The sequence below is a fragment of the Rhea pennata genome, chromosome 9 (assembly GCF_028389875.1).
Source record: "Rhea pennata isolate bPtePen1 chromosome 9, bPtePen1.pri, whole genome shotgun sequence".
Classification (NCBI taxonomy): Eukaryota; Metazoa; Chordata; class Aves; order Rheiformes; family Rheidae; genus Rhea; species Rhea pennata.
The window spans coordinates 26,063,759-26,077,593 of record NC_084671.1 but is presented as its reverse complement, the minus strand read 5'-3'; the positions used below and the strand labels follow the sequence as shown (position 1 = coordinate 26,077,593).

General features: G+C 36.7%; 1 protein-coding gene across 4 annotated transcripts in view; it reads left to right on the top strand.

The window, feature by feature from the left end:
- UGGT1 (UDP-glucose glycoprotein glucosyltransferase 1) overlaps positions 1 to 13,835 on the top strand; it is a 52,585-nt gene that overhangs the window by 12,318 nt on the left and 26,432 nt on the right. For all 4 annotated transcript variants that reach the window (XM_062582461.1, XM_062582460.1, XM_062582459.1 and 1 more), the window contains exons 8-18: positions 1,109 to 1,187; positions 1,389 to 1,489; positions 3,071 to 3,170; positions 4,253 to 4,313; positions 7,389 to 7,480; positions 8,148 to 8,298; positions 8,596 to 8,715; positions 9,509 to 9,594; positions 10,073 to 10,208; positions 11,190 to 11,321; positions 13,629 to 13,793. In XM_062582461.1, the coding sequence (XP_062438445.1) occupies positions 1,109 to 1,187; positions 1,389 to 1,489; positions 3,071 to 3,170; positions 4,253 to 4,313; positions 7,389 to 7,480; positions 8,148 to 8,298; positions 8,596 to 8,715; positions 9,509 to 9,594; positions 10,073 to 10,208; positions 11,190 to 11,321; positions 13,629 to 13,793 (1,223 nt within the window). The remainder of the gene's footprint in view (positions 1 to 1,108; positions 1,188 to 1,388; positions 1,490 to 3,070; positions 3,171 to 4,252; positions 4,314 to 7,388; positions 7,481 to 8,147; positions 8,299 to 8,595; positions 8,716 to 9,508; positions 9,595 to 10,072; positions 10,209 to 11,189; positions 11,322 to 13,628; positions 13,794 to 13,835) is intronic.

Below are 13,835 nucleotides of genomic sequence, written 5' to 3'. Positions count from 1 at the left end.
TACAGGCAGTTTAGAGGCACCCCTTACTGGGGTGGGGCAACCCCTATAATATAATTCTAGGGAAAATCTGTTATTTGTAAACTTGTGAAGTTTTACTCCAAAATCGATGCAGTGATCTGGAATGCTTTACAAAACTGACACACTATGAATTGCTATGAGCTGCAAATTGCTTTCAGATTTTAACCTGCAAATGATGAGTATAATTCCTTCTCAAATCCTGTCTGATTAGGTGTTCACTTTTCTGTTTATTCTGTGCTTGTTCTAGCTGTGTTTTCTGCCTTTTTAGAAGCAAGCACTCTTCCAAAATGATGGGACATTTAATTAGACTTAAGCATAAAAAGTCTGGATTGGAGCTGGCTTGCTTCCACCTAGTTAGGAGATGGTGTGACTATCTGCACCACTTTTTACACAGATTTCTTTTTGTTGATTAAGCTCAGAATCGGAATTTACTTATTCAGATACTGGGGTTTTTATTGTATTTTGGGAGATAAAATCAAGGTTATGCTCATGACTGAAGGTTAGGACCTACCTGACAAAGCTAGTATGTCCTGTCTAGGCCCTAGTGAATTCCTCCGCATGCTGAGGTACCTCTGAGATTTCCACTCACCTCTGAGGCTTTCCTTCTAAACAATGCAACTTGATTTTCCTTCAGCTGTTATTGGGTTCACTTGTGCAGTTAGTGCCCCTTGGATACAAGTTTAGCAGTGAGCCTGAAATTGTCCTTTTCTTTCTTTCTGGTTACTGCAGTGCCCCATCTGCTTTAAAAAAAAAAGAAAAAAAAAAGTAATAATAATTTTTTTTGATGAACCTTAGTTAACCATCAGCTGCGGCCCTTGTTGAAGGGACTGACAGAGATTGGATATAAGGAAAACAGTGGTCTGTCTCTAGCTTTATGGTGTTTGACAGAGCTGTTTCTCAAATATGCAGATGATGCACATTCTAAGCCAAAAAAAAAAAAAAAAGTAATTTGAGAACTAAAAATGAGAGTTGTGCACAAGTATAAAAGTTTTACTATTATTGTTTCAGGCAGTCATGTCCAAACTAATCGAATCAAGTGTGAGAACTGTCTGAATAATTGGTGATAGTGGTATTCTCTGTGTATTTATAGGTACAGATGTGAATGCTACAGTAATAGATGAAAATGACCCTATTGATGAAGTGCAAGGATTTCTCTTTGGAAAACTAAGGTAAAACTGTGTTGTAAGTTGTTGGGCTTATCAAAGCACTTGATGCAGAGATGCTGATCTCTTGCTTTATTATTATTTTATTAAATATGAGTGCTTTGTTATCTACATACGTTTTCATTTGTTGGTTTCCTTGAATTAGCAGCAGAGTTGCTTACAGGAACCTACTTAAGTTTTTTTCTTTTTACCCTCACTCCCTTTCAGGCAGTTGTATCCTGACTTGACAGAGGAGTTGAAAGAGCTTAGAAAACACCTTGTTGAAAGCACCAATGAAATGGCACCTTTGAAAGTTTGGCAGTTACAAGGTAATCTGTATGGAAACTTTCAGTATTGTACTGCAGATACTTAGATGTAAAAAATATCTTCCTGCATTCTATGCAAATGCCATTGCTTGAGGCAGGGTACAGCTGGAGAGTCTGGATATAAATGTCTGCTTTGGAAGCTACTGAATTTTCTGAAGCTGCTTTGCAGGGTCCTGTTGAAATAGCTTTTACAACAATTCTCTTTCACAGGACCACAAAAGTGAGATTTGCTTTTGTACAATGATATATAGAAAGCTACTCACTCATGAACTGGCTACTATAGTCACATTCTTGCTTTGGAAAGCTGAGATTTCTTAAGACCAAAGGAAGGACTAGTCTTAGGATACTACTTTGAGAGCAAAGTTCCCTTTTTGCCACTTTCATCTACTCTAGAATCTGAAATGTTTAAATGGGTTCTTAGTGTCAGACTACCTAGAATGAGGATGTGCCTGGTCTTGATAGGATCAAAACTTGTAGGAGTTCAGACATGCATGCTACTGAATACTGAATATTATCCATCAGTCTCTCAATTCAGTCTCTCCCTGTCAAATTTCCTGTATGACAGCTGCATAGCACATCACATAGCTATGACCCCGTTTACTTCTTGGAAAAGAGGATAGCAGGAAGAAGACTGTGTGAAGGGTTTTGTTCATAGCAGCCTACTCCTACTTAGTGTCTTCCCAAAGATCAAATGGTGACTTATGTCAAAATTCAAACTGGTAGTGCAGTTGATAAATGTGTGTGCAGTAAATACAGCGCTGCTTGTAAGTGAGGGAATGTAGATCTGTTTGTGTGACAGTGGCTACCTCTTCCACTGGAATCTGCTAAATGCCCTGGCCTACAGTAGGATTGGTACTGCTGTGGCATGTCCTCAAAGAATGCTCCATTGTTCTAAATTTAACAAACAATCCCACAAATCAAACATGACTAGGGAGTACAGCATCTCTTGTGCCATTCATGGGTTTTGTGGGCTTTTCAGTTCTTAAATTCACGATCTTTCCTCCTTTTGACTCCCACCAAGATAGGGCTAATTTAAAGTTTCTGTTAAACCCAACAAGAGTCATTTTGAGCTATATTTCAAAAGCTTCTGCATACAACTCTAACCTGTTTCCATGGAATGCATCTGCAGTTCTTGTTATAGGCCTGTTGAAAAGGTTATTCATCTTCTGGAAGTACTTAGAAATGCTGAATATATATTGTAACTGCAGAGAACATATCTCCAACAGATTGCTGTTTATCTTCCTAGCCTGTGAAACAAGTGCTGAGACCTCTTCTGAAAGGTAGATCCTCCTGTCCCTACCAAAAAAAAAAAAAAAAAAAAAAAAGAAAAATAGGGATGGTCTGGTCTCAGGAAGCAAGTAGACATTGTACACTAGTTCAGTTTGAAAGAGTTACTTACTCAGAGGCATTTAATAAAAGCTGCAAATTAGGAAGAAGAAAAGAAAAAAACTGCATAAAGGAGCAGATAAGCAAAGATGCTGAAAGCCAAAGTTGGTATGACTGATGTATAAATGCTTATTCTTAGCGCAGTGCTTTAGGTTGTTTTCAGTTTAGAGTCTTTGACTTGTACTGTTTCACTTCTAGATTTAAGTTTTCAAACTGCTGCCCGTATTTTGGCTGCCCCCCCTGTGGATGCTTTGATGGTCATGAAAGATCTCAGTCAGAACTTCCCTACAAAGGCCAGGTAACTTTAATGATGAGTACTAGGAAGTTTTCTTAATAAGTTCTCTTTTTTTTTTCTTTTTCCTTTTTTTTTCTCAGCAGAATACTTGACAGGCAGCATAGGTCTGGTAAAAGTCTGAGCTTCCATTTAGCTGGAAGCAAATACCGCAAAGCACTTACGCAGAAGAGATCTTCAGCTTATGACTACAATGGGGAGCTTGCACTGTTTTTCTTTGGTATTCATGAGTGGAAAATTCAACAAAATTGCCTGTGCTGTTTTGTTTTGAAATGCTTCTGAACTTTTTGCATCAAGACCTTAAGAATACACTGGACAGGGTTTCTGTCTGGTGGTTTTAGGATTTACCTTTTACACTTTTGGAAATGGCCCAGTGTTTAAGGGAGTAACTGTTATGTCACAGGCTGACCAAATGCAGAAAATAGAGCTACTACACATCAGTGAAGGTCTTGGATACGTCCAGATTAATTTCAAGAAATTCAGTCATGATCTTGCTTGCCTCACCAGAGTAGAAAAATATGTGAAGATGATACTACAGGAGCTACTCCTTCTAGAGTAGGTGGAAGTACACTTAGGAGTAAAAACAGAATGAGTTCTGGTCTTATCTCCAAGTAACTAATATTAAAATTGTACTATTTATAGCTTCTGAAGTTTGGAATTGTGCTGTCATCTAGTTTTAGGCAGATCAGTGATCTGAACTCGCCCATTCTGTGACAGCACGACCATTAGATCCAATGTAAGGGCAAGAACTGGAGCCCACAGCAAGGAATGGAATCTTCCTATTAGCACCTGCTCCCACCCCTAACAGTCCAGTTTTATTATGGCTTAATGTGAAACTAAACACACAGAGTCAAAAGCTTCTTGGGGCAGTTGACATGGGGTTAACATTTTTATCTTCTCTTCAATTATGGCAGGCAGTTTTTGAAATAAATAGTAATGCATCCTACTTTTTAATGAGGCTACAAAATGCAAGTGCTTCTGACTGCAGCTCCTGATACTAGGAGACTAAATATAGTTAAGGTAAAAACAGTGGGATAATTGGGCAAAATGGAACAAAAATTGACAGCATGTTGTTTTTATTTCCATAGGGCGATAACAAAAACAGTTGTTTCCTCAGAACTCAGGACAGAAGTTGAAGAGAACCAGAAGGTAATGCTTCCAGAAAGTTATGTTGTGCTTTCACACATTTAATATAAACTGAAGCTTTGAAAATATTTCTGTTAAAAAAATCTATACTTTGCGTAAAAATATGAGCCAGTGTTTTCACACGCATCTTCTATGAATTTGAGAAGTAAAGAAGTGGCTGGATTTTCAAATGTGGATTAGGAACATAACTTTTCACAAATATGAAAATACTAATCAGAAATTCTTTGAAAGAGATCAAGAATATATTGGGGAATGATGATCTGGAGATTTTGTTTACAGAGTTGTCCCTATAATGGTTGTTCACAGTAGCCAAATGTGTCCTGCCAGTTATTTGGCCAGTGCTTTTTAATGTATAGAAACATGAGCTGCTAAATCTGTTAGTTGTATTTATCTACCTTTATAAAATCAACTTTAAATCCAGTGAAAATACTGTATTCTCAAGCCTGGAGGAAAATGTTCTATTTATTTACAGAAAATACACAGCATAAATATTCTTAGGATTTCCAGGCAGACTGGCTTAATTCCTAGCCTGCAGAACAGGACTGTTATCAAGTAGGAGAAATCTTGATGTCTATGTCACATCAGTCCTTAGTTTCTCTAATAGACCAGCATGGCTTGTAACTTCAAGTTGCAGAGAGATGGTTAGTACGCTTGTATAAATGTGCCTGCTCGGTGGCCTTCTTTCAACCTCTGACCTAGTTTTTATTTGACTCCTGTAACAAATGTGTAAACTCTGAAATTCATAGTATAACTCACCCTGAATAATAGTTACAAGCTTACCTTGATTAAGTTACTGATTTTAGGTTTTGATTTTACTCTGAACTTCCAGCAAGCAACTGTATATGAAATGTGCGAGTGTGCTTTTTAGTGGGAGTTATTACAGTCAGAGTGTAGTTATATTTTTGGATTATGTTCAAATATCTGGGCTGCAGGGAATGTTAGAAAGCTGTTGCTTGGAAAGCAATTATATTAAGCATATTCTTACAGTTTTAAGGAAGCAAAGGAAATACGTTTTTCATGATCTAGTTTAAGATGGGATTTAGAAAATAAATTTTAGAGGTACAAATTCATCAGTGTTTACTGGGAAGGCACAGGGTCAACTCAAAACCTCCTGCCATCGCTTGTAACAATCCGTACATACTATGTGGAGGAAATGGTTCCCTTATTGGTATTTTGAGGGGGAAGCTACTTACGGAATAAAAATTTAGCAGCTATCCAAATAAGTCATATTCTTTTAGCTGTGTTTTGAAATAAAACCGTAGAAAAATAGGTTGTGAGGAACCTCTGGATGTCATTCAGTTCAACTTCCTGCCCAGAGTGTGTTCTAGTGTTTGCAAAAAAAGTTCGAACAACTGTGCTGTGTACTTGGCATTAACAAACCACTGAAAAAACAGTAGCCACTTGAGAATTTCATAGAGTAGAATGAAAATACACCTGGTAGTGCAGTTTCGATAAAGCACAAAATACAAGTTCATAATAAAATCAAAGCCAAACAATACCTTTTAATATATGATCTCACAAAGTATGTGAAGTATACATTTATGTCTTTTTTTTTTTTAATCTCATTGATAATATTCAGCTCATTTAGTGTAACCTTTAAGCTTTCACCTGTAAGCTTTACAAGTCCCCTGAGATTCCTGTTCTGAATGAGAAATCCCTGGTTGTTCAATAGTGATAAAATCAGAAAAGAGGACTGACACTATCCACCAACGTAGTCCTGGAAGGGATGAGATGTAGAACATTTCTAAGCTAAAGCTGCCTAGGGCTTTTCTGCTACATGTTAGAGCAGCCTGATCTCTAGGTAACCCCGCAATTTGATGGATGCATTTTTATTCCAAATACGTCTAGACTACTAAATTCAGATATGGATAGGTTGTAAAGAGCACTGCTCTTGTCAACTTTTCCTTTGCATGACTCTAGATATTATTTGCTAGTGAAGTTCATGGCTTGTAATAAGTCGTAGTTTAGTGGTATGTATGCACAGAAAGATGTAACTTAACATTGCACATACTCAACTCCTTTTTTGGGAGCTTCATTAATTAATAGATTATATACATTCTTCCTGCTTATATGCTGCTTTTGTGTTCTAGGTACTTCACAAGTTACTTTGCTATTCCTCCTTTTGCCTTGCCTATTCCCTTCACAATATTAGGGTTTTTCTTCTTTTTTTAATGTGCAAATATTAATGTTTTTCCTTCAGTGTTTGTTATGCCTCTTAATAGAATTTTGTAACTGCTGCTGCATGAGAAGAGGTATCAGGAGGAAGAAATGGCATGTCTTAAGTGTGTGTGTTGTGGTTTTTGTTTGTTTTTAATGGAATTTTACATGTTGGGAGTTTTGCTTCAGCAGGACTGTTTTCTACTCACCTCTCCCCGATTCAAAATTACACTCTGATGCTGCCTCAATTTAGGGGCAAGTATCCAGTCAAATGGAGTAATGCTTAGGGGTACCTAGGAGAATTTCCAAAATATTCCTGAGATTCTCCCAGACACTTATGTGCTATCTGTTTTCTGGAACATCACACTATTATTGAAGCTCATATGCCTCATATGCTCTTTATTCATGATGCATCCACTATCTTAGGACTTAGTTGGTACCTTAAATATGGCAGTCAGTACCACTAATGAACGCCACACAACATACAGCAATTCAAATCTGTTCTATCCAAAAATGAGCTTTAAAGAGCTAAGATAGGTACCTGGATACTTTCTGTCTGGAGCTGTCAGCTAGAAAATATCAAATGACTTCTCTCATATATTTTCTAATGATTTAATCCAAGTATATTTTTAAAAATCTACTCGAGCAATTTCCAAATTTGTCAGAATTGCACAGAAACAACAGAAGTCCCACTGATGTATGGCTACACTAGATAGCTTCGTTTTTTTCCTCTTTGGCTATTTGAACGTACTAAGTATGGATATATACACTAAGTGAAGACTGTAGTTGAGAACTAATATAATGCAATCCAAATAATGATGAGGATAATATCCATAGCTTTGACACACTAAACTCCATAATCATTTTTATTCTGTTTGTAGTTTTCTTCTAATGGCTTTTTCCTCCCCCCTCCCCTTTCAGTATTTCAAAGGAACATTAGGATTACAGCCGGGAGATTCTGCCTTGTTCATCAATGGACTACATATTGATTTAGACACTCAGGACATATTTAGGTAGGAATATCATCTTTTCCAGAATAATTGTGTCCTGTTTAGAATCTTGCATGGATGCTAAAGTCATTTAGACAGATTTGAACCTTTGAAAAACACAGTATTTAAACTAGATGTAAATGATTAATTGATTAAGTATGGGGAAAAGCAGACAATGTTTACTTCTCTTACACAAGTGGTTTCCTACAGAAAAGCTGTTGTGAAAACTGCAATACTCTAGAATATCAGAAAAGGAACCTCACCCTATTACTGTTCTTTTGACTTGTTCTGTGAATAAGCAAGACTTTGGTCTTCAGGACTGTCAATAAATACAAGCTTATTTTGAAGACAGTAGCGTATTTGATTCTCAAAAGCTAAATCCCTGTAAATTTTCCATCTGAAAATGGCCTTGCATCTTTGTCAAGACCTGTTTCAGTACTGTGGAACTGAAATTACAGTTGTATATCACACTTAAGTTATCTTGATGTAATGCACTTCTTCTCCAAAAAATAACAATATGTTTTAAATTATCTCAAGTTTCTTAAGGCAGTTAGAAATAGGTAAGACGTAAGAAATAATGAATAGACCTCACAAACTTCTGTTTATACTTTCTATCTGTTAACCCTTAGGCTATAGCAAGTTATTTGTTGTATTTTAAAATTCAATAAAGTTATTTTTCTTTTCCTTCCAGCTTGATTGATGTGTTACGCAATGAAGCCCGTGTTATGGAAGGCCTGCACAGCTTAGGAATTGAGGGTCTTTCCTTGCACAATGTTCTGAAGTTGAACATCCAGCCATCAGATTCAGACTATGCTGTGGACATCAGAAGCCCTGCTATTTCAGTGCGTTTGGTTTATATAAGAAATATCTTGCCCACTTTTGAGCAACGTGTTCTTAAGCTGTCAGGGGAACTTTAGTTCTTCACCTCATAATCAAATCTAAAATTCTGCAGAGAAGAAAAAGAAGCAACGATAGAGAAAACGAGTGCTGTGTTTTAAGTGCAATTAACTCTTAAGAAAGTTCAACTTTTTATTCATATAGTGCTCAAAATAGTGTCTGATTTTTAAAATGTTTTACTATTCCAGACTTGAACAGGAGGACTGGGATCACTTAAATGGCTTTATTTTATTTTTCTTTAGTGGATCAACAATCTTGAGGCTGACAGCCGGTATAATTCCTGGCCTTCCAATGTGCAAGAATTGCTGCGTCCCACGTTTCCAGGGGTGATCAGACAAATCAGGAAAAACTTCCATAATTTTGTAAGCAGCGATCTGATGAGAAATGAAATGTTCCTTGTTTTGTTTTGTTTTGTTTTAAACAGCAAGGGCATTAGCTTTTGGAACTTACCTACATATAGGTAATTGGATTCTCTGTCGTTTAAAGATGGAGTTAGGTTGCTTTCTAAAAAGATTCAGTTCTACCTATACTGTCAAGTTATGAATGTGAGTCAGAGATTACTGAACATAGTTCACTGACCTCTGTTGGACTGGTCATGTGAATGCCACCATGTGAACAATGCTGTAGGACCATTAACATTTTATCCTTCTATTGAGATGCTTTTAGCACTGAAAAGATCTAATAAAAAAGCAACACTTCATCTGACTAAAGGGCTGTAACTTCATTTTAAGGGCCTGCTTCTGTCTGGGTGTTGGCCTTGCTCTGAGAATGTCTAGCAGGATGGGCCCTCTAGGAGGGCTAGGCAGAGCAACATGGTATTTGTGCATTTTGGCAAGATGTGCATGGAGCTCTTAATTGGGAAGTTTCTGACACGACCAGAGACAGAATCCTAAATTCTAGGGCATACTGAGGTAAAGGTAAGGCAAAAAAGAAGTATAGTCTGTCCTGTGTAAAGGGAGTAGTTTAGACAGGACATCTTTGATTATGATTTTGGACTTATAGGAGAAACTTAGTGGGTCTCATGTCCCTGTTAGTGAACAAAATGGAACTGGTAATAACTCTGCATTAAAATATGAATTAAGCTATCTCTAATCAAAAGCCAATGCCTTAACTTGTTAAGGGAACAGAAACCTCTCATTTCCAATTTACGTGCAGGTACTGATAGTAGATCCTACTCATGAGACTACAGCAGAATTGTTTAATGTGGCAGAGATGTTCTTCAGTAACCACATCCCACTGAGGTAATATTATGTTTTTATGGGAGGGTTTTTTTGTTTGTTTGTTTAGATCAGTTTCATTTTTGTGATTCTTGCAATTGTAAAATGCTTGTTGTTAGGATGCTGTAGAAATTTTAAATACTTTGTATTGCTGGTAGGAAAGGCCATTTTGAAAATGTTGTTCCTTCTTTAAAATGTTTTGAGTAAAACTTTTGCTACTGGCAAAACAGAGCTGAGTAAGAAATTTGGTTTCTCTAACAGTCCAAAAGATACTTAAGAGCAAGCACTGTGGATGAAAGAAGATATAAAAAGCAAGATTCTGACAGACTCTCTGTTAGAGATTATATATCACAATTCTGATTCCTAAATACTGTTCAAAATCTTATCAGTATATTCAGAAAAAAAACCGTTTGCTTAAGATGATCGTGGCTGACTGTTGTATGAAGAGTCCATTACCTGTTAGTATAATAGATTCATAATCTGGGGGTTTGTTTGATTACAGGATAGGACTAGTCTTTGTGGTTAATGACTCAGAAGATGTCGATGGACTTCAGGATCCTGGTGTTGCCCTCCTTAGGGCGTACAACTATGTGGCACAAGAAATGGATAATAATTATGCTTTCCAGGCAGTCATGTCTGTAAGTATTCATTTAAAAGGGAAATGAATGTTTTAATATTTGCCAAAAAATGATAGGTTATGTTCATGTGCTAAAACATATGTAATGGGAAAAAATATTTTTCTACTTTGACTTTATTAGTGTTCAGGGTACCTCAGAATACCTGTACCACAGAACAGCTGTTTCCCTCTAAAGTGCTATGAACTAATTTTAGGAAGTTAGGCCAGATTTAAATGTGATATTTATACTTTTGTAAGTGTTTCTAATCCTACCTCTTTCTTTGTTCTGCTAATACCACTTCTAAACTATTCTATCCCTTTAATGTTTCAGCTGAAAGTTTTAGTTGACACATTCTTGCAACATAAAAGATTATAGATACTAGTAAATTTATTTTCACTTGTAGTTCATTTCACTTGTAGCTTGACACTGTTGCACAAATCTGTAAGATGGGCATAAATTTGCTAGTTTTTTGAAGATAATATTTTTCGTTATACAAATGACGGGGGTTTTATTAGTTGTTAAGTCAGAAGTAAATCTTGTGCCTTCAAGAGGGAAACAAAATTAGCTGCTTTAAATGTAGAGTATGCTACATTCATAAACACAACTTCGTCTGCAAAGAAGAGGTAGCTGTTATGATGTGCTTCGCTTGAGCCTTTTTTTTTCTTTTTTTGCTGAGCACTGCTTTTTCTGCTCAAATATTTTTTGTAACTGAAGATACAAGTTACTATTTAAAGAAATCCACAATACTTACCTACTTCCAATCTGGCTGGAATAACTATGAGGTAAAGCAAGGTAAGTTTTAGATCTACCAGCACTTTGCAACTTTTAGCTTTGTATTTATAAGACATTATTGAATTTATTCAAAAGATTGTCATTTTTATTATCTAGCTGTTAATACTTTGTATAATTACTAGAATACAGGTGGCATGTTACTTTACCTTTGGTAAGAAGAGTTGATTTTTCACTTGCAGCTGTAAACTTGTATTTGTGTCCCTTTTCCAGATATATAACAAAGTAAAAACAGGAGATCAGCTGAGAGTTGAGCATGTGGTTAGTGTTCTTGAGAAACAGTATCCTTATGTAGAAGTAAACAGCATTCTGGGAATTGATTCTGCCTATGATCAAAACAGAAAGGTAAGAATTTGTGAAATAAAAGATTTTTTTTTTACTTCTTCTTTTTCATCAACACTGTTTTGCAAATATCATTGCTATGTACAGTTTCTTGCTCAAGTTCTCTTACTTGGTAAACAAGTATCTAATTCATTATCATACTAGGGTGAGTTTTAATACTGTAAGTATTTATGTTCATCATAAAGTTTATGTATATGTGTGTGTGTGTATGTATATATACGCATAGACACACGCACACATGTATATTATATTACAAGATTACAAGAACTAAGGTAAGTTTCATGTCTCTAGAATTGCTTAAAAAAATGCAGAGAGCATGACTCACAGGGGAAACCCAGAAGCTTAGTGTTTGGGAGGGGTTTGTGTGGGTTTTCTTTAGCACTGGTATCTGAATAGTGTCTGAGATAACAGGATGCTGATAAATGCAAAACTCCTTGCCTGTAGCAAGGCATCTGGCAACCCTTCTCAAAGGATTTTAAAAAAGATATTTTTAGGGTTGGTACTTTTCTGTATGGAGAAAGCTGGGAGTACAAAGCAGTACTGGGTCATTTTTTTTTTATGTGAAATGAAGAAGATTGTATTTCGGGTTCTGTAGGGGATGGTCTTTTATTTTAGTTGAATGTTCCAGAAGAAAGAATGGAAGTACTTTCTACAAAAGCTCAGTAATATTTATGATACTGCCAGCATCTGGAAATCTGAAGAATGGTGCCAAGGTTATGTACATAGGAAGGTGTAAAGCATAGATGCATGTAAGTCTGTGTAGGAAAGTATAGAAAAAGCATTTTGAGGTAATCATAATGCCTTAAATTAGGGTAGACATTCCTGAATGACAGGAGAGGTCCTATCAATCTACATGATAGATACAGTACTTCTTGCCAGTTGATTTCACTGATCAGAACAAACAGAGCAAATCACACTCCGTGTGCTGAGGCATAAAGGACGTGGCCAATGTACTCAGTGCAGTTTCATGGCTAGGGGCAGAGTCTGAGGAGGCAGACTGCTGGAGCCTCCCTCTAAAAAGCTATCCTCAAATTTTCATACATATGAGACTCCTGCTTAAAGGGATCCCATTACTTTCTCTGTTACCTAAACATGCCTCTGTTGAGGCATCTTCTTTTGAAGTTACTTTTGAAGTTCTGAAGTTACCATGAAGTCTTGAAAGGGAGTATGTGACTGGGGAGGAAGCAAGACATTATTTAATCAATTGCTTGCTTTCAAAAAGCAAAAGGCAGAAATGGCATGATGAGAGTGAAGCTGGAATGTGAACCTGGGCTCTTCTTATGCTGAACTAAACAGATTTCCAGTGTAATTAATAACCCGCTTGGCTTGGATTTCAAGCAAAGCCTTCTTCTCACCCTGTTTAAAACACAGAAAAAAAAAAAAAAAACAAACATAAACCTTCCACAAGAAATCCCCAACAGATAGTGCTAATCTCTGAAAGACTCAAGAGGCCATTTTTGAGCCCTTGCTCCAAATGTTCTACTTGACACCATTCAGCATGAGCATATCTTAAAAGGAGGTCTTTAAAGAGAGCTTACCCCTAGATAAAGGACAAAACACTGGTCACACTTTCATGTGATCTATGTGATTTTTTTTCTTTCTTTCTTCTTCTCTGTTCTTAAAAGATAACTATGGGCTAAGGATTAATGATAAAGAGGTTTTGAAAGTTCTCAAAAAGAATGCCTGAGCAGCAGAACTTGATTTTCTGTCCCTAACTGAATATGAATAATGATGGCGCATTTTGCAGTGGTTATGCGAAATGGAGAAACTTGCCTTGACAGAATAACGCCCTCTGGCTTCCCTGCCTCCCTCCCACAGGAAATGTGTGTATAGAAAAATCTTTGGAAACATGTTTCCAAAAAAACCCACCCTGAAACAACCAACCAACCAAGAAAACCCACCAAAGCCTCCCATAGCTTACATTACAACAGTTGCAAACTTATATGGCAAATGCTGGTTTCATACTGTGCATTTCTTTAACTGTTACCAAAAAGTATTCACTAGAATTAACTGATTTATGGTATGAACTTAGTAGACTAGTTTGCTAGCATAATGACTATTTATGTGCGCTTCTTTAATATGAACTAACTTTTCTTGCTTTGAAACTCTGAAAGAGAAGGGCATCTTATGCACATAACATACCAGAAGTATGTTATGCATTGCATAGCATTTGTATTCAGTATGTGTTACATAAAAGCTGCAAGGACATCTTGGTGTGTTTAGAATAGACTTTGGTAGATATTGCATGGAAACATGAACCCTTGTAGTAATGGTCTGACATGTTAAAGTTACTTCTTTCCCTGTATTTAGGCAGCAAGAGGTTACTTTGAGCAGACGGGTGTAGGTCCTCTGCCCGTTGTGCTGTTCAATGGGATGCCTTTTCAAAAAGATCAGCTGGATCCTGATGACCTAGAAACTGTGACAATGCACAAAATCCTGGAAACCACAAGCCTCTTCCAGCGAGCTGTGTACTTGGTATGTGCTGGGTTCAGCTGTGATTTCAGAGAAAAACATCAT